Source organism: Panulirus ornatus, chromosome 32 (genome assembly GCF_036320965.1).
Source record: "Panulirus ornatus isolate Po-2019 chromosome 32, ASM3632096v1, whole genome shotgun sequence".
Taxonomy (NCBI): Eukaryota; Metazoa; Arthropoda; class Malacostraca; order Decapoda; family Palinuridae; genus Panulirus; species Panulirus ornatus.
The window spans coordinates 14,811,404-14,838,284 of NC_092255.1; the positions used below are offsets into that span (position 1 = coordinate 14,811,404).

Sequence of the window (26,881 nt, forward strand, 5' to 3'; positions counted from 1 at the left end):
ATATATATATGTGTGGGTGGGTTGGGCCATTCTTTCGTCTGTTTCCTTACGCTACCTCGCTAACGCGGGAGACGGCGATGAAGTATGATGAAGAATAAATATATATATATATATATATATATATATATATATATATATATATATATATATATACCTCGTTGATCTGTGAGATGAGACTCCAAATACCTGGAAACTTGTCATTGGAGGGGGACTTGGGCACACGGCTAGAGAACGTTAACCACACCATAAGAGACCACTTACCACACCCAACTAGAGACCACTTACCACGCCGACTTGATAACGCTCATCACACCACTGGAGAACGACTATCACGTTGCCTCGCTCTTAGAAACCCTTAAGCTGGCCCAACCATCAGAAACCGATCACGAAGCCGCCAGATATCGCCTCCCACACCAGTAGAAGCCACCCCTCTCTCTCACCACACCAACCGAAATCTACCTCTACCACACGAGCAGAAAACGTTCACCCCATCAATCAAAACCGTTTACCACGCCACTGATCGACGCTTAACCACACGCCTGAGCACCGCTTAACCACACCACTAAAGAGCGCTTATCAACCACTAAAGAACGCTTATTACACACTTAAAAAAAGGAATAAAAATCCTCCTACCACACCCTTACAGAACTCTTAACCACACCACTGGAGAACGCTTACCACCACTGGGGGGTCTTAAAAATAGAAACCTTACCCACGCTGACCCACGCCAAAGAGAAACCGCTTACCGCAACGGTTCGACACAGCCTGCCGCGCCGTTTAGAAACCTTTTGGCCACACGGCTAGAGAACGCTTACCATGGGATTGCCTTTCTGTCCTAGGTCTTGGGATTTCCTACAGTCGACCTGGGGAAGAAGAGAGCCTTTTTTTAATGTCTTGGCAATCCTGCAGGGCTATTGAGAGGCATGTCATGCTATGCTGTACTATAGCCATCTATAGCCACATGGTATAGAAAGGTTATCTATATCTATATGGTGCAAATGGTGGGTGCAGGAGATATGGGCTTGGACTCTATATAGATCGTGCTAGGCTATATCCAAGGTGCGTCGTTAGGTTCTACGCTAGGCTTGCTTGCTAGGCTAGTCTAAGTGCGTCGCTAGGCTTGCTTGCTAGGCTAGTCTAAGTGCGTCGCTAGGCTTGCTAGGCTAGTCTAAGTGCATCGCTAGGCTTGCTAGGCTAGTCTAAGTGCGTCATTAAGTTCTACGCTAGGCTTGCTTGCTAGGCTAGTCTAAGTGCGTCGCTAGGCTTGTCTAAGTGCTTCATCGAGTTCTAAGTCATTCTATTACATGTGGAGTATATCAAGGCATTCGTTATAAAGTTATAATCATGTTAAGAGTATTATATTCACGTATATACATGTATGTATAAGTCATTCAATCATTTGAATGACAGTTATCGGATACCTTTATAAGTTATTCAATTCCTTTTTTTCTACATTACATTCTCTATCCTTCTGTTTATACATCCTTTCGTACATATGCCCGGCTGTTGAGTCTTATCTATCTATCTATCTCTTCATATCTATGCTACGGTTCTATACCTGTATCTATTCCTTAATGCCTTTCCACCCTCAGGGATCTATATGGCACCCGACCACAGTCCAGAGCTCCCACCGTCCCCTCACCTTCGTCAGGTAACTCCTGAAGGACAGTGTTCACGATGGTACACGGCTCACATCTCGTCTCGAGATTCTCCAAGGGGGTGTGGCCATTGTCCAAGGGCTTGGCCCTCAGCGACAGGTCTTAGTTTGAACCTTACCAAGGGGAGGTGTTCACGTCCGGGAACATGGCCTTCGCTGAGAGGCGCAGTGAACCCACCAGGACTGGCCATGTCCAGGGACTTGGACACGTCTAGGGACATGGTCACTCACTGTCAGGCCTAATGAGACTACAGTGGGTGGCCATGTCCAGGGACATAGCCCTTACTGACGCGGCCCCTTGCTAACAAACTCTCGTAGCCCAACTGCCAACGCTAGACTGCCTCAAACAGTTCACCATAATCCCACATGAAAAAAACCACAAGCAGGAGCCACATAAGAACTTCCTCAGTAGAAATAACCAACTCCCACCTCGCAACACCAGTGACATTTCAACTGATATTTCTTGCAACACCACAAGAAACCACCACTGACACACACGTGAGATTACCTGTAATCATGCATTAGTTCTTTTTTTTTTCTTACTAATTACGCCACATAAGAAGTTTACAGCTGACAGCTGACCGACTCAAATCACCCAGGTGCACATGACGTACCCGCTGGTGTATGTATGTGTGTGTGTGTGTGTATACTCGAGTGATTTTCTCCCGTTCTCATGGCCTTCACCACAAGCCGGCCTGGTCTCTCTCTGTCGAGTTTCAGCGGCCGGCTAAAGACAAGTGACGAGTATCTCTCATGAAGTTCAAGGTTAATATTTAAAGTGGCCGGGCTATAGGAGGAGGAGGAGGAGGAGGAGGAGGAGGAGGAGGAGGAGAGAGAGAGAGAGAGAGAGAGAGAGAGAGAGAGAGAGAGAGAGAGAGAGAGAGAGAGAGAGAGAGAGAGAGAGAGAGAGAGAGAGGTTTACACAGACACGACGTAACCTTTCGGGTGTCTGGTGAAGGAGACGCGCGTCGTCGCAATTCGATCTCGTCTCCAGTCTCGTGGTGCAAAGAGTCGCTTTGGTGTGTTACACACTCTCACAAGACTGATGGGGAGGTCCGGAGCTGAGCGGTCCGGTACCAGATCATGTCCAGTTATATATATATATATATATATATATATATATATATATATATATATATATATATATATATATATATATATATATATATATGGTTGTTTAATTTGTTTATGGATGGGGTTGTTAGGGAGGTGAATGCAAGAGTTTTGGAAAGAGGGGCAAGTATGAAGTCTGTTGGGGATGAGAGAGCTTGGGAAGTGAGTCAGTTGTTGTTCGCTGATGATACAGCGCTGGTGGCTGATTCATGTGAGAAACTGCAGAAGCTGAATAAGAGCAAGGTTATTAGGTACAGTAGGGTTGAGGGTCAAGTCAATCGGGAGGTACGTTTGAATGGAGAAAAACTGGAGGAAGTAAAGTGTTTTAGATATCTGGGAGTGGATCTGGCAGCGGATGGAACCATGGAAGCGGAAGTGGATCATAGGGTGGGGGAGGGGGCGAAAATCCTGGGAGCCTTGAAGAATGTGTGGAAGTCGAGAACATTATCTCGGAAAGCAAAAATGGGTATGTTTGAAGGAACAGTGGTTCCAACAATGTTGTATGGTTGCGAGGCGTGGGCTATGGATAGAGTTGTGCGCAGGAGGATGGATGTGCTGGAAATGAGATGTTTGAGGACAATGTGTGGTGTGAGGTGGTTTGATCGAGTAAGTAACGTAAGGGTAAGAGAGATGTGTGGAAATAAAAAGAGCGTGGTTGAGAGAGCAGAAGAGGGTGTTTTGAAATGGTTTGGGCACATGGAGAGAATGAGTGAGGAAAGATTGACCAAGAGGATATATGTGTCGGAGGTGGAGGGAACGAGGAGAAGTGGGAGACCAAATTGGAGGTGGAAAGATGGAGTGAAAAAGATTTTGTGTGATCGGGGCCTGAACATGCAGGAGGGTGAAAGGAGGGCAAGGAATAGAGTAAATTGGATCGATGTGGTATACCGGGGTTGACGTGCTGTCAGTGGATTGAATCAGGGCATGTGAAGCGTCTGGGGTAAACCATGGAAAGCTGTGTAGGTATGTATATTTGCGTGTGTGGACGTATGTATATACATGTGTATGGGGGTGGGTTGGGCCATTTCTTTCGTCTGTTTCCTTGCGCTACCTCGCAAACGCGGGAGACAGCGACAAAGCAAAAAAAAAAAAAAATAATATACATATATATATATATATATATATATATATATATATATATATATATATATATATATATATATATATATATATATATATATATTCTTTTTTTTTTTCTTCATACTATTTGCCATTTCCCGCGTTAGCGAGGTAGCGTTAAGAACAGAGTACTGGGCCTCTGAGGGAATATCCTCACCTGGCCCCCTTCTCTGTTCCTTCTTTTGGAAAATTAAAAAAAAAACAAGAGGGGAGGATTTCCAGCCCCCCCGCTCCCTCCCCTTTTAGTCGCCTTCTACGACACGCAGGGAACACGTGGGAAGTATTCTTTCTCCCCATCCCCAGGGATATATATATATATATATATATATATATATATACATATATATATATATATATATATATATATATATATATATATATATATATATATATATATATATATATGTTGGGAGCCCCAGTCATGGACAAAAGTCCACCTCATGGTCAGGTCTTCAAGCGAAATCCAGAGATTACGAAAGGTAAAAATACGAGTATCTACGAGAGTATCCACGAAAGCGCACGAGTAATTGTACGATTCACATTCCAAGTCGAAAGCTCCAGTCGCGGACTCGAAGTCCGAAACCCAGACCAAACCACGAATGAAATTGGGGAAACAGAAGGTGAAGAACACAGCTCCCATGTATTCTGTTTTCTTTCACGAGAAGAAAGAATGAAAAAAAATATCCTATGATAAATGAGAGAGAGAGAGAGAGAGAGAGAGAGAGAGAGAGAGAGAGAGAGAGAGAGAGAGAGAGAGAGAGATCAAATGTAAGGGACCAAAAGTAATTTGTTCACCTGTCTTTCGACATCCCCCATCCCTTTTACAGTTCCCTTCCCACGATGAATTACTTTTTGAATTACTCTTTTGTTCGTGAGGGAAGGCTGTTCTCCCTCGTATCACTTCTCGCAAGGTGAGACATTAATGATAAGAAAACGAGTCTTAAAAGATGACAATGCTCTCAGGTGAAGCTGCAGTAAGCTCTGAAAACTGACACCGATTCACATTAAAGAAGCCAAGATATGTATCTGAGATGAACGCAAAAATTACGTCCTTGGAGGAGAAGAAGAAGGAAAAGAAAAAGAGGAAAATATAATGATAATGATAACAATAATAATACTAATACTAATAATAATAAGAAGAAGAGGAAAAAGAGGAAAATATAATGATAATGATAACAATACTAATACTAATAATGATAATAATAATAATAATAATAATAATAATAAGAAGAAGAAGAAGAAGAAGAAGACGACAAGAAGAAGAAAAAGATATGAAGAAAAAGAGGAAAAGATAATAATAATAATAATAATAATAATAATAATAATAATAATAATAATAATGAGGGAGAGAAGAATGGTGATGATCATGAGGGAGAGGAGGATGGTGTGTGTGATGGTGAACTGACATGTGCTACTCTGAGAACTGCAGGGCTCCAAACTCCGGGTGATGATGGCACACTCCAAACCGAACCCACTGACCCCGTGGAACGAAAATGGGTCCCGAGACATTTTCTGGCCTCGTGTGTCTGTGTACCGGGAGGACCTTGCGTATATATACATGAGAGAGAGAGAGAGAGAGAGAGAGAGAGAGAGAGAGAGAGAGAGAGAGAGAGAGAGAGAGAGAGAGACCGAATGAGAGATGATTCAAGAGAAATAACTTTGTAAAAGGTACGAGTTGCAGGGAACATAAAAGTTCCCTCCCACCTTCTGAAGAAGGTCGAGGGCAGCCCTAGGCCACAGCTGGGGCAGACTCGGGCCCTAGGTAAGGTCAGCGAGATTCAAACCACCGAACCAAAGCCCTCCAACCTACCTGCCAGAAATGAAGGCAGCCTGAGAGAGAAAAAAAAAGCTTAAGGTTTTATCTTTCAACACAGTCCTGACCCCAAAAAAACCAGGTCGAAGAGGATCCCAGGAACGCCCCAAAAGAACGGGAAAGATTTGAGTTTCGTTCCTACGGATGAGCTCCTATTGCCAGCGAGTCTTAGGTACGGGGCTCATAAGATGTAAGACATCTGCCCTCAATACCTCTCCTGCGAGGCGTGGCTCTTCCCCCGCCCGTCCGGGCGCGGGATTAATCACACAAGAGTTTTCCCAGGAACTTGATGGGAAGACAAAACATTTTGAAGGCACGAGTTATGCCTTAATGGAAAAGAGAAAATCGGTGCATTACAGATGGGGTGTCCTCTTTTTTTTTTTTATATGTATTAGCCGAGATGGCACGGGCCTCAGAATGTCCTAAGTTAACGATACACATGTTGTCCGATCTCCAGTCGGGTAGTTACTTGTTTACCAAATGGCGTCCTAGCTACGTCTCTTCGTTTTAGATCAACTAACTGTTATATTTCACTCTTGTGTCTCCCCTGATGATGTGATTATTACACGAAAGTGCACTTGGGCACTTATCGGGTTTTATTTTCCCCATGGACTCATAAGAATATATATATATATATATATATATATATATATATATATATATATATATATATATATATATATATATCCCTGGGGATAGGGGAGAAAGAATACTTCCCACGTATTCCCTGCGTGTCGTAGAAGGCGACTAAAAGGGGAGGGAGCGGGGGGCTGGAAATCCTCCCCTCTTGTTTTTTTTTTTTTAATTTTCCAAAGGAAGGAACAGAGAAGGGGGTCAGGTGAGGATATGCCCTTAGAGGCCCAGTCCTCTGTTCTTAACGCTACCTTGCTAACGCGGGAAATGGCGAATAGTTTGAAAGAAAGAAAAAAAAAAATATATATATATATATATATATATATATATATATATATATATATATATATATATATATATATATATATATGTGTGTGTGTATGTGTGTGTGTGTGTGTGTGTGTGTGTGTGTGTGTGTGTGTGTGTGTGTGTGTGTGTGTGTGTGTGTGTGTGTTCTGGAAGCGTTAAAGAATGTGTGGAAGGCGAGGACGTTATCTCGGAGAGTAAAAATGGGTATGTTTGAAGGAATAGTGGTTCCAACAATGGTATATGGTTGTGAAGCATGGGGTATACTATGATAGGGTTGTGCGGAGGAGGGTGGATGTGTTGGAAATGAAATGTTTGAGGACAATATTTGACGTAAGGTGGTTTGATTAAGTAATGATAGGGGAAAAGAGATGTGTGGTAATAAAAAGATTGGTTGAGAAAGCAAAGGAGGGTGCGCTGAAATGGTTTGGTCACATGGAGAGAATGAGTGAGAAAATACTGATAAAGAGGATATATGTGTCAGAGGTAGAAGGAACAAGGAGAAGCGGGAGACCAAATTGGAGGTTGAAGGATGGAGTGAAAAAGATTTTGAGCGATCGGGGCCTGAACATACAGGAGGGTAAATGGCGTGCAAGGAATAGAGTGAATTGGAACGATGTGGTATACCGAGGTCGACGTGCTGTCAATGGATTGAACCAGGGCATGTGAAGCGTCTGGGGTAAACCATGGAAAGTTTCGTGGGGCCTGGATGTGTAAAGGGAGCTATGGTTTCGGTGCATAACACATGACAATTAGAGACTGAATGTGAACAAATGTGGCCTTCTTGTCTTTTCCTAACGCTACCTCGCGGGAGGAATGCTATTTCCTGTGTGGCGGGATGGCGACGGAAATGGATGAAGGCAGCAAGTATGAATACGTACATGTGTATATATGTATATGTCAGTGTATGTATATGCACGTATACGTTGAAATGTGTAGGTATGTATATGTGCGTGTGTGGGCGTTTATGTATATACATGTGTATATGTGAGTAGGTTGGGCCATTCTTTTGTCTGTCTCCTTGCGCTACCTCGCTAACGCGAGACAGCGACTAATAATAATAATATATATATATATATATATATATATATATATATATATATATATATATATATATATATATATATACACTAGTCTAAGCCAAGTACCTAATTTACTGACCAACCTCAAGGGGAGTATGAACAGCTGGATTGACTGTGGGCCGTCTGCCGTACCTAAGATTCGAACCATGCTTGACCCTAGCTGCCTGTAAATGCGTCACGCGCGATCAGCAACGCTAACTGCTACACGAAGGAGGCACATTACGATCACTGTAACACGTCCAGTGTAGCCATACTCCCGGCGCCTGGATGAAGGATGATGTTGATGACTCATTTCTCACCCCTGAAGCGGATTCGAACCCAAAAATTCCGAAGCAGCGAATAACCTACTCGCCAGACACGTCCGAAACTTCAAACACTTTCTTGAGAGAATTTGAAAACAACTGGGAAGAAGAACAAAGAAGAACTTACAAACAACTGAGGTTATCCATCTTAATAATTCTTGTTTTTAAACAATTCTGGAGCAGAATAAATCATCTCAGGGCTTCCAAAAGAAAGATATATACATTCTTTTTTCTCAGTCCCTCCCCGAACTCGTACATTCAACCAAACTTTTCGGCTAATGCACCGAGTTTAAGCAAGACCCTCCTGTATTCCTTCATTTCGTTTTCTTTTTAGATATCCCTTACTATTCTTTTTTCCCCCCCCCGACGAGTTTGGATCTCTAGAAACACTCCAATAAATAAAAAAGAGTCTCTCTCTCTCTCTCTCTCTCTCTCTCTCTCTCTCTCTCTCTCTCTCTCTCTCTCTCTCTCTCATAGCCTAGCAAGTAGTGCTCCCGCCTCCTAAGCAGGGGTCCCGGGTTCGATCCTGGCTGTTGGGGGGATTAGTATGTCATATGGTAGTGCGCGTTCATATGCAGACATGCAACTAGCTGAGGAAGGAGCAAGATACTGCTATAATTCAACAGATGAAGGAAAGGACGACATTCTCATTTGATGTAACCTCAGGCACTAAGTCGGCCACGGGTACAATACCTCATGTGGTGTATGGAAGACAAATTCTCTTTTCTCGTCTTTATCTCGACATTTCGAGTCTCTGTAAATGTCCAAAGCTGTTTGAGCATTTCTAAAGCGGAGGCAAAATGCTGATGTGGTCCGAGTTCAGCCAGAGAGGCTTTGAGAGACCATCGATAAATGTCTATTGTTGGGTTAAGCTGCAACCAGGAGCTACAGGTTAACACACCCTCATCCTCACGAAGGTAAACACAAAATTAAACCTTCGTCCTCACGAAGGTAAACACAAAATTAAACCTTCGTCCTCACGAAGGTAAACACAAAATTAAACCTTCATCCTCACGAAGGTAAACACAAAATTAAACCCTCATCCTCACGAAGGTAAACACAAAATTAAACCCTCATCCTCACGAAGGTAAACACAAAATTAAACCCTCATCCTCACGAAGGTAAACACAAAATTAAACCCTCATCCTCACGAAGGTAAACACAAAATTAAACCCTCATCCTCACGAAGGTAAACACAAAATTAAACCTTCGTCCTCACGAAGGTAAACACAAAATTAAACCCTCATCCTCACGAAGGTAAACACAAAATTAAACCCTCATCCTTACGAAGGTAAACACAAAATTAAACCTTCATCCTCACGAAGGTAAACACACACACACACACACAAAAATCCGTCTTCACAAAGGATGGTGTTATAACAACAACAACAACAACAACACACACCCACCATGAGGTACTGCATATCGACAGACACGCAGCCATCGGCATAATTCATACATTCCACCGGGCATGAAAAATATAAACAAACAACCACGCGAGCATGAAGGAATCACTTACATCATTAATTCATTTACACGAGTTCCTCTTTCACAGGGGTAAAAAAAAAAAAGAGAGAGAGCACCTCGTTTTTGATATTGAAAGCTACGGATATGAACGAAATTTTTTTTCCATCGTGTCTAATCCAATTACACTTCACAAAAGACAAAACTGACGATACGTTCGTACCTTGCAGTCAAATTTCACCTGTTGCAAGTCAATATTGCGACTGCCAATCCCATCAGTATGATCTCCGAGGCGTGTAATGCATTCCACTTTGAGAGCGGCCTTTGTGTGCTGGCGTCTGCCGTCCCACACACACACACACCCATGTCGTGTCTATCTGTCCTTTTTTTCCCCCCTGCTCCCACAAACGTGACACAGGCGCTTGGCGGCCGACCAGGGGGTGTTCTAGAGGTCTTAGCTGGACTGTTTCAGTGGGTTATCCCAGTAGCAATGAGTGGCGCAGTGAATGAGGCTGGTCGGCTTCGACAGTTGCCAATGGACCAAAGATTCTCATGTGTACTTCAGACCCTTCTATCTACCCTTCCGTCTCATTGTCTGCCTCACCCCGTGACTGAAGACCCAAACACAAATCTGCTTCTCTGGACTTTGCTCGCCGGATTGTAACCAGACACACGTCGACCTCTGGGTTTGGGCGTTTGGCGAAGGCTATGTGGTCCTATAATCCTGGAGGATAACTTCTTCTTCTTCTTCTTCTTCTTCTTCCTCTTCTTCTTCGTCAATACTCACGTCGTCCTCAGACTCATGTACCTCAATTCCATTTGGATCCTGTGCTGTCAATCCTTAATAATATTACCTTTGAGGTTCATTTCCTCGACCAGCGGGTCTTTAATCCTCAAGAGTCTCTGCTATTGCAATCAAACACGTCCTGTTGCAGGTGTTATCCAGAGCGCACCCTTCACTACCTCCTCGACGGCCAGAGTTCGAGGTCAAGTCTGACGCACTCCCAACTGGGGCTCAGCCGAGTCCAGCTGAAGTCACCAAAAAAGTATCGCACATGATGCATCTCTGAGAATCGTTCATAATATAAAAATGAGGCTAAATAGACACAAAAATGAGGCTAAATAGACACAAAAATGAGGCTAAATAGACACAAAAATGGGGCTAAATAGACACATCTCCTCCTCTCTTGGAGATGAGGGATGAGCCAGAATCTGTATCGTAATAAGAAAAGCAAAATAAAATCCCTGTTTCTTTCCCCCTCCCTTACGCACTGCAATGACCCGTTGCCGCCCAGGTCACAGCTTATCTCGACCTCTACCACGAGGACAGCAAATGACAAGGCGAGTTTGAAAAAAAAAAACATGGGAAGAACCCAGGTCATAGGTCACGTCTTATCTCGACCAGTGCAGTAAGGGCGGTAAATATCGGAGGAGAAAGAAAAAGGGAGAAACATTCGTCCTCTGGCTGTAGCTGCTCAGACAAGTATAGAAAACGCGGAGTCCCTCAACGAACAGTTTTCTTTTGCAGGATAACCTCGGCCTTGAACGCTCGCTTGTACCATAAGACTGGGAAAAGAGAGGGAGTCTGAACTCTTTGCCTCGGGCATGGAATAACCCTCAATATATATATATATATATATATATATATATATATATATATATATATATATATATATATATATATATATATCTTTTTTTATACTATTCGCAATTTCCCGCGTTAGCGAGGTAGCGTTAAGAACAGAGGACTGGGCCTTTGAGGGAATATCCTCACCTGGCCCCCTTCTCTGTTCCTTCTTTTGGTAATTAAAAAAAAAAAAAAAACGAGAGGGGGAGGATTTCCAGCCCCCCCGCTCCCTCCCCTTTTAGTCGCCTTCTACGACACGCAGGGAATACGTGGGAAGTATTCTTTCTCCCCTATCCCCAGGGATAATATATATATATATATATATATATATATATATATATATATATATATATATATATATATATATATATATATATATATATATATATATATATACTTTAGAAGAGAGAGAGAGAGAGAGAGAGAGAGAGAGAGAGAGAGAGAGAGAGAGAGAGAGAGAGAGAGAGAGAGAGACTCTTGACTCTCATTACGTCCGTCCGCCGTGGTCTCCAAGGTCTGTCTCCACAGGAGATCATTACGAGGAGGAAAGAAGATCGGGTCCAGAGGAGACACACTCTCTCGTTCCTGTGAGTGAGTTCCCGCGAATGCACCAGGGGATGAAGGCTCTTGAACCACACGGATACAAACCCGACAAATGTGGCGAGATCACACACCAAAAAGAATTCCTAAAGGAACTCCCTGGTGTTTTAAGATCAACTGAACAGCTGCGGAAGTCGGTCGTCTTCTTTCATGATTTTTTTTTGTAAAAGCCATCGTTTCTTTACCTACAACAGTCTGGCAACGCAGTTACAAACAAGCCGGGTGGTCAGCAGGAACTGAATTAATTATACTAAAAATGTATCATGTAGATCTTTGTGGTCTGTCGCTTGTCTAGCACCAGCGTGAGCTTAAATGCAAATTACTCTCCGTGTTTTGGTTTTATGTAAATATGAATCAAATACTGCAATGGTCAAATTACTCTCGACCGCTTGTGTAGTTGCATCTGTTACAGCCGACGCCTGTGCGCGAGCCTGCACACACCTGGTGCAGGCTAACCAGCTGTGCTGTTACTAAAGTTCAGGTGTACAAGCCAATCAATCAACGGGGGGGATTTAGCCAGCTGTCAAATCCTGACGCGAGGGTACTATCCGGCTCCGCCTAACCCGGCGGTCAGCTCTCTCTCTCTCTCTCTCTCTCTCTCTCTCTCTCTCTCTCTCTCTCTCTCTCTCTCTCTCTCTCTCTCTCTTCAAACGCCATCCGCGTTTGGGAAAAGAAAGGTCATCGAGCACCGCTCTCCTACTGAGGAGCTTCTGCTGCGTCGACCTCTTAGTGGGGCACCGTGTCCAGAATGACTGAGACTTAAAAAGTCTTCATGGAACTTGGACATACGAGTCTGATGTTCCAGGCTGGTACCACGAAAAGCGCCTGCGGTTCAGAGGGCGGAGTTCTGTTACCTTCCTGCTCTTCTTCCCGTGTGAGGCTTGTCTTTCTTCTCGGCCACGACACTAAGAAGAACCACTTCTCCAAGCCCCTTCTTGAAGTAACTGTCTTTCCCAAGATTCCCCCTCACTTGAGACGCCACTTCCACGAATCCCTCCAGGAAACTCCGTTCTGTAACCTCGCAACTCCTGAATCTCTTCCTTCCAGTTAGCACTCTTAAAACCCCCTCCAGCGAATCCCTTCCAAAAAGCCTTCAATTCCTGATACCCATCTCTTTCGTGAACACTCCTAAGAACCTCTTCACCTCAGTCATCAGCTCCTGAAACCCGTCCTTTCGGGTCATCACTCGCAAAAAACCTGTTGAGTCATTCCTATCAAGAACCCTCCAGCGAATCCCTTCTAAGAACCTTTAGTTCCTGAGACCCGTCGCTTCAGTGAACACCCTCAAGAACCCTATGACAAAATCTCATTAATATTTCTGGCGACAGCGAATTACATTATCCTGTGTCTCGCAGGTATGTCCTCAATGACACGAGCACGAAGAGAAATGAGCAATGGGTCTGTGAGCAAACTATCCTGGGAAGAGGATACCTACGTACACAAATGGATGGGAGGGGTAATGGGGGACTTTCTTGTGACCTGTGTACCTCTGACTGTTCCATCTCCCACGGAGAGGAGGACAAGGGGAAATGAATGTAACCAAGAGACCTTTTGGTTGGTTCATCTTGGCCACCATCTGGAGTGACACTCTTAGCTTGCTAAAGAAAGAAACTCCTGAGGCCTAACATTAGCTGTACATCTTTTCCGATGTGGTGTTTCAATAAGGACATATAAGACCTTTGGCCAACTTGGCCAACCTATATGGAATATAGTTTTACCCGCCAGACTCGAATATAAGAACTAGTATAAAAGTACTAGTGAGACAAATTCTCGTAGTTCAAGGGCCACTATTACATTATGCCACATTAAAAGACGAAAACAATGCAATGAAAAGGCCTGTTACAGATTAAAATGAACCATTCCAGACCCAGTTTAGGTTCAGTGACAGATAAAATCTTCAGAAAGCTTCGGAACAGATTCGAAAAATTGGCCCTCTGAACACATCACCACTTGTTTCATTGCAGATTACATTGCTACGCAGCTGAGGAGTCTCTCCTAGTGGGACTATAAAGCCGACATGAAATTTGCATGAGAACCACCGGGCAACTGGAACACAGTATCGGAGGTCGGCCGTCCAGGCAGCACTTGAAACCGCTCCTGAAACTAATCCGGACACAACCAGACGATCTTTGTAAGACTTCGTCCAGGAAGCACTTGAAACCGCTCCTGAAACTAATCCGGACACAACCAGGCGATCTTTGTAAGACTTCGTGCGGGAAAGAAAGTAAACGCGACTTCGCTCGACACATGTATAAGAGGAGGACCACCGTTGGGGGTGCCTCGACCACGGGAATCACTTGGCAATCAGTAGGTCATCGCGTTCCAGTTCGGAGCCACAACTGCCTCGAGGCCCTGCCCTTTTTTTCCCCCTCGAGCTCGTCCAGACCGCTACAGGTACGACCACGTCCTAACCCTTGTGTGGACAGTGATCAGTGATTGTGTAAACAGTGTCTCTCTCTTCACAGCCTCGGTCACTGTCGTCATCTGCATTTTGCCCTGTCTATCTGTAGCTCTTGGCTGGACACTAATTCAATGAATCGTTGATAACTCTTCGTTCATTATCAATGCAGTAACGATGGGGAAAATTGCAATGAATATGCAAGTCTGGACTAAATGAAGACTTCCCATTATACACCGATGCAGGGCGATAATCTCATTGTCAAAGGGGACACGTTTCAAAGCTACTGGTTCTCAAGAAGTAGACAAATTGTAAAATCAAATGAACTAGAAACACAAGGACCTGGTAAGCCCATCCTCTAAAATAACTTAAAAACAAATCAAAGTTAAAGAAACAAAGAAATTAAATAATGAATATAAAGATATAAAGAGATGGGGTAATGCAACCGTAAACACCAGGTAAACCCACCCCGACCCCAACTGACATCAAAACAAATAATCAAAATCAAACAACAAACAAATCAGATAATAAACATACAAAATGGGGTAAACAACCAGTAACACAAGAGCACAACAAACATCAACAAACAACCGCAAAATACATGCAGCAACAGAAACCATAAATCATAAGGTACATAACACCAGTCGGACGACTTTAACAATCAACAAACAAGACCAAACAAAACACAATCAAACGATCGCGGTCTTGCGCAAGAGGAGGAGGAGACGCCGATAAACACAGGGCGATGACGTCGACCAGTCAAACCAGCAACACCCGTGTGGCTGGACTATGTGTAATCACGTCCAACAGGCTTGCGGGTGAACAGCTGTATGTACGTCGAACATCAGTGTCGAAAAGAGCCGCTGCATTTGTGTATATGACTGACAGTTCCTCCCACTCCTTCCAACATCCCTCCCACGTAGGCAGTGGTATTAAGAGGTATATATATGCCAGTGGAAGTACTCGGACAAAGCGGTCTCTCTTGGTCTTCCTCCCACACAAGTGCCAACCGCGAAAGCGCCAACCAACCAAGTTCTTTCAAGCACATCTGTTCTGACTAGGTGGTGCCCTTGGATCTCTGGCGTAAGAGCACTTTATCTTTGAGAGGAAGTATGCCGAGGTTGTATGTGGTGGACGCAGGGCGTGGTGCGTACAGTGGAAATAACAACACTAAGATAGACAGACAGATAGATAGATGAGAGAGAGAGAGAGAGAGAGAGAGAGAGAGAGAGAGAGAGAGAGAGAGAGAGAGAGAGAGAGAGAGAGAGAGAGAGAGAGAGCTATCTTTACCTCCAGGTGATGGGGACTGTCGGATCCCAGCAGGCTGCCCGTCTCGTCTTTGGAAGATATGGGTGGCGCCTCCGGTGCGAGCTTGGTTTCCACGCCCCCATTGTTGACCTCCACCACACTGTACCTGGAGCCAGGGGCAAACAACAGGGACACTATTAGTGGTTGTGGACTTCCATTGAAAACAAAGTGGACATTGTTAGTGTTGTTGAACTCATCTCTTGTGTGCCCAGACCAAGAGAAAAACAATAGACGTTGGTGATATTGTTTATAATTTATCATAATAAATACTGAATCAGGTGGATGGAAGAAATCACATTAGTGATAATGATAATCACAATAATAACAATAAAAGTTATAATGACAGTATTAATAATCTTTGCATAAACAGTGGTATCTCGAGAGTGCGTGCGGGTGTGTGTGTGTGTGTTGTGTGTGTGTTGTGTGTGTGTGTGACCACGAGGAAAACAGCTGTGATGAGAGGGATGAAATGCCGCCCCACCCAAAGCTACGTGAACGGTCGTGCATCCCATGATCCATAAACATCAACCTAAAGGAAAGTCTCCATAGGAATGGTACCGTTCGACTAGGGATGACCGGAGTTCGTACTGGGCCTCGGGTTGTGTTCGGTGTTTACAAACGAGCGTGAGAGATTGCCCCCTTTTGTCTCCGGGCAGTATGGGAGCACAGCTTGTTTACCATGCGATATAATTAATTCTTAATATAACGTTGGTGAGAACAATGCCGCAGTGAATAACAGCTCTATTTTTTTTTTTCTTTTTTCATCACTGGGACATTGTCAGCCATGCGTTCAGACAATGGATAACTATTCAATTTTTGCTTTTATATTTTCGACGCAGCGGGTCAACGCTGGATTATATATATATATATATATATATATATATATATATATATATATATATATATATATATATATATTTTTTTTTTTTTTTTTTTTCTTTTAAACTATTCGCCATTTCCCGCGTTTGCGAGGTAGCGTTTGGAACAGAGGACTGGGCCTTTTTTGGAATATCCTCACCTGGCCCCCTCTGTTCCTTCTTTTGGAAAATTAAAAAAAAAAAAAAAAAAAAAAACGAGAGGGGAGGATTTCCAGCCCCCCCCCCGGTCCCTCCCCTTTTAGTCGCCTTCTACGACACGCAGGGAATACGTGGGAAGTAATTTTAATTCCCTATCCCCAGGGATAATATATATATATATAATATATATATATATATATATATATATATATATATATATATATATATATATATATATTTTTTTTTTTTTTTTTTTTTTTCTAGTTTGTACAAGTAGATATGATGTGGAATTCATGATTTTCCTCATATTTCAACAGACGAAAGGTACTGTTCATCCTATACTCACGGGACTTGGCATCCATGTGAAGCCATGGATGCGACAGATTATCTAACTGTTCGGTGTTGCATATGGCACCACCATTTGCCCCCTGAGGGAACACGTAATCAAGTCTCTTCCGCTTCGACATGTTGAAAGGTACTGTGTTACTACATTTTCATGGGAGGTTCACATCCGTGTACTGTGGCTGGCTGAACATCTTTTTTTTCTTGAGTCCACGAAATGGCACCGTTATTTTCCGTGAGAGAATACGTTATCAGTCTTTTAGTTTTTTTCCTTAAATCTCTATTCCTACCGTTTTCTGTTAGAAAAGGCTTTTCTTGTTGACGGCGGTGAAACCCACCAATCGTCCTCTTCAGTTCCCCGATCCAATCGTCCTCTTCAGTTCCCCGATCCAATCGTCCTCTTCAGTTCCCCGATCCAATCGTCCTCTTCATTTCCCCGATTCAATCGTCCTCTTCAGTTCTCCGATCCAATCGTCCTCTTCAGTTCCCCGATCCAATCGTCCTCTTCAGTTCCGATCCAATCGTCCTCTTCAGTTCTCCGATCCAATCGCCTTCTTCAGTTCCCCGATCCAATCGCCCTATTCTTCATTCATTCCTCTCCCTTCTTCTCCTCCTCCTCCTCCTCGCTCTCACCTCTCACCCCTTGCTCTCCCTTGCTCCCATCCTCTACGCGTGCACACATCTCCCTCCTCGCTCCCTTCTTCTCCCCACCCACAATGTAACTAACCCCATTCCGCCCGAGCCCGAAACTGGCTGTATCTAGTAACAAGAATACGGTTTAAGTTACCCAATTAGAAGAGTTCGATTACCCAATTAGAAGAGTTCGACCCTACCCTGTTCTCGGGGAAGATAATGTGTGCTGTATCTTCTTGAATATATATATATTTTTTTTTCTATCCGTAGCATTGGCGAGTACAGCTTCTCATATAGCTTTTCCTCCTTGAGACCATCTGTTAAAGGTGGGGTGTGGTGGTGGGGGAGGAAAAAAAGGGGGGAAAAAGAGAGTTATTGTCCCGCCTTGTCTCGCCCAGTCTAACATCAATCATCACAGAATTGTTTCCGAAGGTGGATGACAGACCTTGGGGCGGGGAGAGAGAGAGAGAGAGAGAGAGAGAGAGAGAGAGAGAGAGAGAGAGAGAGAGAGAGAGAGAGAGAGAGAGAGAGAGATGGCAAAAGAAATGAACAGAGAATGGGGCCAGGTGAGGATTTTCCCTCTATGACTCAGTCCTCTGTTCTTGACGCTACCTCGCTAACGCGGGAAAAGACGAATATATATATATATATATATATATATATATATATATATATATATATATATATATATATATATCCTAACTGAGACGAAAGCTTTATGTAACTTTTCATATGTATTGTACGGGGAGTGAGTTTTACACTCGTGAGGCCCCATCTCTTCATATATGTGTGTGTGCATGCGTGTGTGTGTGCATGTGTGTGTGTGTGTGCGTGTGTGTGTGTGTGTGTGTTAAACACCCACACAGCTAACATTTCTCCGGCGTGGGCGATCAATAAACCAATCAAAAAGTAATTAGAAACTAGTATCCCTACAGCATAAAAGTGCCCACTTTCTAATCACGTTCCTGGGTCTTCCCTCCACACACACACACACACACACACAGAAGAGTAAAAAAAAAAAAAAAAAAAAAAAAAAAAAAAAAAAAAAATTACAAATTAACTTCCTATCTTTATGTATTAGGGACCAATAACCACCCCCCCCACACACACACTCACACTCACACCCACACCCACACACATATACACACAGTCTGCATCTTATTTCCCCAAGGAGAGGGTAGTTTTTGAGAGAGAGAGAGAGAGAGAGAGAGAGAGAGAGAGAGAGAGAGAGAGAGAGAGAGAGAGAGAGAGAGAGAGAGAGATAGATAGAGAGAGAGAGAGAGAGAGAGAGAGAGAGAGAGAGAGAGAGAGAGAGAGAGAGAGAGAGAGAGAGAGAGAGAGAGGAGGTCGACCTTGCAACAACAGGTGTGGGAGGGCAGACCACTGCCAACTGCCAGGTTGACACTGGGGGGCACCTCATGAGAGCGAGGTGGTGATGTATGGCGTGGGACACGCGTCGTGCTGGCACTCTGACTGCTCTGTTCCCCTCGGACCACCTCATTAACCCATGACTCTGACAAATTAACCGGCAGTGTAAGATTAGCCAGCCTGAATACAACGGTGCGAACCTGGAGAGTGCATGGTGTCAACCTTGAACTGGCAGTATTTCGCTGTAAGGGATATAATCATATATATATATATATATATATATATATATATATATATATATATATATATATATATATATATATATATATATATATCTGTTTCTCATTTTAGAAAGTTAAAAAAAAAATACAAGGAGGGGAGGATTTCTGGCCCCCGCTCCCGTCCCCTCTAGTCGCTTTCTACGACACGCGAGGAATGCGTGGGAAGTATTCTTTCACCCCTATCCCCAGGGATAATACATATATATATATATATATATATATATATATATATATATATATATATATATAGAGAGAGAGAGAGAGAGAGAGAGAGAGAGAGAGAGAGAGCTAATCTTGACTCAAATTTCTAATAAAATTCTGGATGATAAATCTCTTCCTTGTTGAATCTGACATCACAGCACGCAGCTTGTCTCATTATATTCATAAAGACAGACAAACACACACAGACACAGAGACGCACACACACACACACACACACAATGTGGGGTAACTAGTGTCGTGCCACAGGGTTCGGTCCTGGGACCACTGATCTTCTTCATCTTTCTAGACGACTTGCCAGAGGGACTGGACTCACGCAGGGGTGTGTTTATGGATGATGCCAAAGGGCGTGAGGGAAGTAGACTGCATCCGCTTACGCGGGAACCTTACACAATCTCCAATAGTTGGCTTGAAACATGCACGATGAAGTTCCGCCCACGTAAATGTCAAGCAAGGCGAAAAGGAGAAAAGGAGACAGTGGAAAAAAAAGGGGGGCCATGACGCAAGTGTCTGTCTAGCAGAAAATAAGCCTCAGGAATCCACATTGTGCCCGACCCGTCGACGCTGTGAGGGAGACAAGACGAACCTTCTGCTGGCAAATATTACAATCTCATTTAAGTATAGCCACGAACCCGAAGGTCATTTCTTGACCCTTGACGCTGGCGGGCTTTGCAGAAGCTGAACGTCGCTTCTCCTAAGCCCACCAGTCTCCCATTCCGTACTGTATAAGTAGGCAGTATCGAGAATTGGTGTCGAGATGACCAACAGTATGAAGTGTGGAGCAACTAATCACAAGTGATAGAATGGAAAGAGGTTGAAGACATGGAAATCAAGTTAAACTATGATGAAACTGGGTGTTAGATGAAGGAGACTAAAAAGAGTAGTAAATTTTAAATAGGATGTGAAGCAGGGGATTAAAAGCAGTGTAAATTGTAAATAGGAGAGGAACGCATAAGGCAGGCGGCCATTTCTTTTCAGAACGCATCATCAGATATCGACGGATATCTAAATCAATTTGGATTTTGAGGGATTTATATGAAGAACTCTCACTAATAAGAAGGTCATGCTGTGACGATAAGACTGAAGACAACCACCAATAAGAGCGGCGGGTTAAAATGAATACACACACAACGGAGTGCAAAGGACGTGTCACACTGGGTATAGAGGGATGTTGGGGGACGCAAAAGTAATAGGGTTTAGGATGTACCAGGAGTATCTAGCGAGGTCACTCTGCATCTCCTCCAGAAAAACCACAGCGAGTCGAGCTGTATAGATAGACAGGAAGTACGCAACTCCGAGGATATTTGGAAAGACAGGTGTTTGCGGCGGGGAAACAGCAGTTACACATGTTCAATTAGGTGGTTCTGTCTGTTTTGCCAAAAGCACCCACGCTAGACCCTTCAGAACGTACAAAACGGCATAAACTAGAAGAGAAAAAAGTGCGTAAAGTTTGGCCGATGTCAAATCCTCCAAAAATGCGTATATGCTGAATCAGAATAACGATTTGATGAAAAATAAAGCCAAATTAAGTTGGTAGAAAAGTCAATTGAAAGAGCCATTCTTCGTGACAGAATGTACTGTCGCGCCCAAGGGTCGTACCATCGTGCTTATGGTGTTAAGGAGGCGTACGTACTCATAGCTGAGAAATGAGGTCCAACATCTAAATAATCTTTCCAGAGACCTTACCTGGACACGGGTTTGAGCTGAGTGTATGACCCCAATACAGCTGTCGAGGCTCGCGCGTCTGCTTCGGCTTCCTCAACGAGACGGAGGTGAGCCTGTGCCTTCCGCTCTTCGTCCACGATCCTCTTCGCCGCGCAGAAGATCTTGTAGTAGACGATGACCATCACCGTGAGGGGAATGTAGAAGGAACCGAAGGTGGCGTAGATCTGGTACCAGAAGTTCTGCGAGACCTCGCACATGGAGCCGTCACCATGCTCGTTCCCGAGTATGAGGATGGGCGGTACGCTGATGAAAGCCGCCCCTAGCCATACGAAGACTATGTAAGGCCACCATCCTGCGCGGAGTGCGCTTTACGCCGTATTCCAAGGGCTTGGTGATGGCCAAGTACCTGTCCACGCTGATCATACATAAGTTCAGGATGCTGGCGGTACAGGACAACACATCGAACGATACCCACACGTCGCAGGCGAGCCTCCCGAACTGCCACTCGCCCAAGAGTTCGTGCAGCAGCGCCATGGGCATGACCAACAGCGCCACGCACAGGTCCGACACCGCCAGGCTCACCAGAAGGTAGTTATAAGGTCTCCTGAGCTTCCTGACGAGGCAGACGGCGACGCAGACGAGAAGGTTGCCGACCACGGTGCCGATGATGATCATAAGCAACACCAGGACCAGGAGAACGGTGGTGAAGAGCCCTTGTATCACGCCCTCATCGGTCTCCTCGCTCCCGCCGCCCACCGTTGTCACGTTAACTGGATCCACTACCACCAGAGTCGAATCAGTGCCTACCATTGGTTCGTGGGTGCCCGCAGCGAGGGTGAGGGCGTCCTCGGAGGGCTGCAGGACCAGGCTGGCGGCTTGGGAGATGTTGAGGAGGTGGTCTGCGGCGGGTGTGGTGGGGCTGGTTAGGGCCGCGGAGGCCAACATTGCCGCCAATAATCTCAGCCCGGCTGACAGAGGGCTCTGTGTCCCATGTCTGGACCGACTCACCGCGCCCCGTCACCATCAACACCACCACCGCTACGCCACCACCCGAGGACCTGGCTGGACACCCGCAGAGGGCGTGGGTGGCGACACCCCACCACGGGCGCGCGCTTGAAGTGCGCGCGTGTGAGGCGACACCCTATACACGGCCAAGGACACGTAGGAAAAGGTAATGTCTACTCCTCAGGCGTCGGATGGTCTGGACCTCATCTTTCCAGCGGGTCGACCTACACTTCTCCAGGCTGACTTGGTGTCATTCCAGGGCCAGCATCGTTGTCGTCACCACCTCGGTAAATGCTTAGAGCTATAAGCACGATCTACCTGCCTTTGCCACGGCATTTCCAGGTCTTCTTCGTGAGTTACCAAGGTGAGGGAGGCTAAACTCTGGAATATATCTACGAAGGAGGGACCGGGGTCTCATCTCTCGCTAGACCCTGGAAAGAAAGGGAGAAAAAAAATAGGAGTCAGTTCAAAATGGCAGTACAATTCGTCCACACATATGTCATTATCTGTCACAGTTTATGTTGAGTGACAGACCTAAAAAAAACTTGATTATCAGTAAAAATTCCACAAATTTCAATCTCATTTTAGAAATACAGTTTTACTTCTCTCTCTCTCTCTCTCTCTCTCTCTCTCTCTCTCTCTCTCTCTCTCTCTCTCTCTCTCTCTCTATGTGTGTATATATATATATATATATATATATATATATATATATATATATATATATATATATATATATATATATATATATTCCTATGAGTCCAGGGTGAGATGAAACACGATAAGTTCCCAAGCGCACTTTCGTGTAATAATCACATCATCACGGGAGATACAAGAAAGGAATATAACAGTCAGTTGATATATATATATATATATATATATATATATATATATATATATATATATATATATATATATATATATATATATATACATAAACCGGCAGTATCATAAGAATATCAAGTACTGAATATCATATTCCCATCCTCTGTACATGGAAAAGCGTATGAAATTTCAGATCCCTGGAGTCAGCAAAAGACCAAATGCTGTATCAATGTGATCTTGAATATTTCAAGCGCATTGCAGCGGGAGAAGGAAAAAAATCTGTTTAATTAGATATCATGGAAAAAAAAAAAAAGTGAATTTTGTGGATCGGAGTTTCTGTGGTGGAGAAGGGCTTTTAGGAATACGTGTGGAGTGTTGGAGATGCTGGTGAATGGGGGTTTTGAGGGGATGGTGATTGGGTTGTTGGGAATGGCGGGTAGACTCTTGTTGATGGTAATTGGGTTGTAGGGTGATTGGGTTGTTAGGGAATGGTGTGTTGGCTGTTGGGAATGGTGACTGTATTGTAGGGTTGACTGGGTTGTTGAGCACGGCGTGTAGGCTGTTGGGGATGGTGATTGGGTTGTTGGAGTGATGGTGAGTGGAACTGGAAAGGGCGAAGGTGAGTGGGCTAATGGGATGATGGTGGTGAGTGGTCCATTAGGATGATGGTGAGTGGGCTGATTGGTGAGTGGGGGGGAAAATGCCTTAAAGGGAATACGGTATAAGGAATATTGAAGATAAGGTTAGGAATATTGAAAATAAGGAGAGAAGGAATATTGAGAAGGAAGAGATGAGAGCGCAGTTCAAGACAGGGAACCAGATATGGAGATAAGGAGGTGTTAGAATGGGCGACTTTGGGGAACGTTTTGCCCTACATCTGGTGGGTTCAGGAGGGTATTAATCTAATGGTGTCCCCTGGAGGAGGGAGGAGGAGGAGGAGGAGGAGGGAATTAATCTAATGGTGTCCCCTGAAGGAGGGAAGAGGAGGAGAAGGGAATTAATCTAATGGTGTCCCCTGAAGGAGGGAAGAGGAGGAGGAGGGAATTAATCTAATGGTGTCCCCTGAAGGAGGGAAGAGGAAGAGGAGGGAATTCATCTAATGGTGTCCCCTGAAGGAGGGAAGAGGAAGAGGAGGGAATTCATCTAATGGTGTCCCCTGCAAGAGGGAAGAGGAGGAGGGAATTAATCTAATGGTGTCCCCTGAAGGAGGGAAGAGGAAGAGGAGGGAATTCATCTAATGGTGTCCCCTGGAGGAGGGAAGAGGAGGAGGGTAGTATCAATTTCTGCATCAGCCAGCAATAGCTCATCACCAGTTTTGATATTGGTTTTGGAGGCTCCATTTCCCGACCCAACAGTGCCAAATGCCACTCACAGCGCCTCGTATAATTAGTCCCAGGTCCTACTCGACGCGGAAGCCAATTTGAGAATTAGAGCCGGAGCTTCAAATTCCCCGTCTAATTCTAGTTTCAAAGGACACTGGACGCCGGACGGATCAGCGAAATGAGAGGGATTCATTATAGATTTTCTCCTTTTTTCCGTTAATTAAAAACACAGTCTAGACAATATATATATATATATATATATATATATATATATATATATATATATATATATATATATATATATATATATATATGCAAGAGAGTTCCGTATGTAACAAAAGCAATCAAACCACAAAAGCAAAAAGAGAATCACAGATATAAGAGCTTGTATGATTGTAGACCCTGGTGTTTGTGGATGACAAAATGCGAATCACATCAGAGATAAGCAATAAGCTCCAATACCATGCTGAAGAGCCTTTGTTATGATTTATAGAAGAGGGGGAAACAACACACGTTTGTTATACTGTTCCATGAATATTTCTTTGATATCCTAACCCTAAGGGAAACCTGATGTCCAAGCGGCATTCAAATAGAACAAAATGGTAAAACAACAACCCCATCCCAAATAACCCTTTGGATACGACCCGTAGTGTGTACATAATCCCCTGTAACGGTTGTAATAGGTTTCATGTTGGTCAGACGGGAAAGACTCCCCCCCCAAAAAAACCCCGTATCAACCGGCATCAAGTTAGTGTCAGAATCTGCCAGTGTAATTAGGGCTTTATTCCAGCATAATTAGGGCTTTATTCCAGCATAATTAGGGCTTTATTCCAGCATAAAGCCACTAGTGATCATCCTACAGACTGAGGAAAGATATGTTACAGAGTCTCGTCCAACCTCATGTACCGCTGTTAAGTACATTAGTGCGAGGTGTTGGGCACTTCAGAGGTGATGTCAAGATTCACCTGACCTGATTCCTCAGACGTTTCATCCCCCTTATGACCATCGGACGCTAAAGCAGGATGGGGAGACTTCCAAGTGTCGTAAGTTCACGTTGTGTGTACACCCCCGTGTTATAGACAGCCTGACGGGCTGAATTTCTTGTTAGTGCGTGTCTCTCAAGATAGCCTAAAGATCCCGTACATTTTCCTCTCTGCTTCCGTGGATTCTGGTAACACACACACACACACACACACACACACACATATGAACTCCGTTAAACCATTAATCAACGACTCTAACAACATGAGCAGTTCCCACACAGCCTCCTCCACCAGGACATGCACGGGTGGGAACCCCCATCTACCTCACCGATTAGATTTCATGCCCACCATTCCAGTGACGTGTTCCTCTGACTCAGCTCAGCTCAGCTCTGGGAGAGTTGATGCAGGTCATCTCTGCTCAATCGACTGACTCGTGACTCTCCATACTTACAAGGAGAGTGAGTAGAGTAATTGTTGACCTCTGGAAAGACTCTCCATATTATCTAATTTCTTCGCTCTGGATAAGAACTGTACATGGGAAAGCCAGATAACACAAGACCTGATGGTGTATGACCAGGTTATCTGCTGGAGGACAGTAATAGTATACCCTCATGGCAGTACATGGGAATGAGGCCAGATAACACAAGACCTGATGGTCTATGACCAGGTTATCTGCTGGAGGACAGTAATAGTATACCCTCATGGCAGTACATGGGAAAGCCAGATAACACAAGACCTGATGGTCTATGACCAGGTTATCTGCTGGAGGACAGACAATTACTTTAAAGTGAAAATCTATATAGGAGATAGGACAGTAAAAGCAAAAAGTTCAGATGAGAGATTCAACACAGAGACTAATACACCGAGGTCATAGGAGGAGCCGCGTTCTTCCTTCGGGTGAGAACAACGGAAGAGAACAACGGAGGCTCACGGGATGTCGCGCGACGGTCTCTCGCGATGTTATGGAATGGAAGCAGGAGGTGGCATGGCGGCAGTCTGGTGAGGGGAATGGGACCCAATCGAAAGGTTAGGATGGAGATTAAGCATCTGGTACTATATATATCACACGACTTATACGATTACGAAGCTGTTTCTACAGACCAGATTTGAGGTGAGGCTTGGCCGTCTGTACGGTTCTATACGGGAGCCGTCTGGCCCTAGGACTCCCGTCCGTCGCATCTGGCTATAGGACGTTATCTATCTATCTATCTATCTACCTATCTATCTACCTATCTATCTACCTATAATCTTAGCCTGATCTAGATATCCATTTCATCAACTAAACCCCGTGGGTGAGGATGAACAGCTGGGATGCCTGTGGATTGGCTTGCCGCCACCAAGATTCGAACCTATGCAGACCCCTTATCCCAGGCGGCCCTTCGGCAAAGAGATGACACACTCCCCCTCACCGTCTCACTTCTTCGTGCGCTCTGCTCGGGCGTCCAATACTCCCCCATCACTTCATTACCATCCCCTTCCCTTCGGACTTGCCAGAAGCCATATGTGTGTACACACACACACACAGGATAGCCCCCCACACATAAGTGGAGCAATAACCATATTCGAGCGTCGCAAGTATCTCTCATAGATGGCGTGTCACTGTGAGAGAGAGAGAGAGAGAGAGAGAGAGAGAGACCCTGATGAAATGATTACGGTTACAATGGACAGTAATGGACGAGTTCATTTATGGTGTAATGTTCCCTATTTCGATCTAATGTTTTCCCATTTCGATCTAATGGTTCCCCATTTCGATCTAATGGTTCCCCATTTCGATCTAATGTTTCCCCATTTCGATCTAGAGTT

General features: G+C 44.4%; 1 protein-coding gene across 1 annotated transcript in view; it reads right to left on the bottom strand.

Moving 5' to 3' along the window:
• Window positions 1-26,881, bottom strand: part of LOC139759060 (5-hydroxytryptamine receptor 1-like) — a 719,308-nt gene that overhangs the window by 16,111 nt on the left and 676,316 nt on the right. The window contains 4 exon segments of the mRNA XM_071680984.1: window positions 816-863; window positions 15,405-15,528; window positions 20,968-21,287; window positions 21,289-22,382. Of these exon segments, the coding sequence (XP_071537085.1) occupies window positions 816-863; window positions 15,405-15,528; window positions 20,968-21,287; window positions 21,289-21,891 (1,095 nt within the window). The 5' untranslated portion in view covers window positions 21,892-22,382.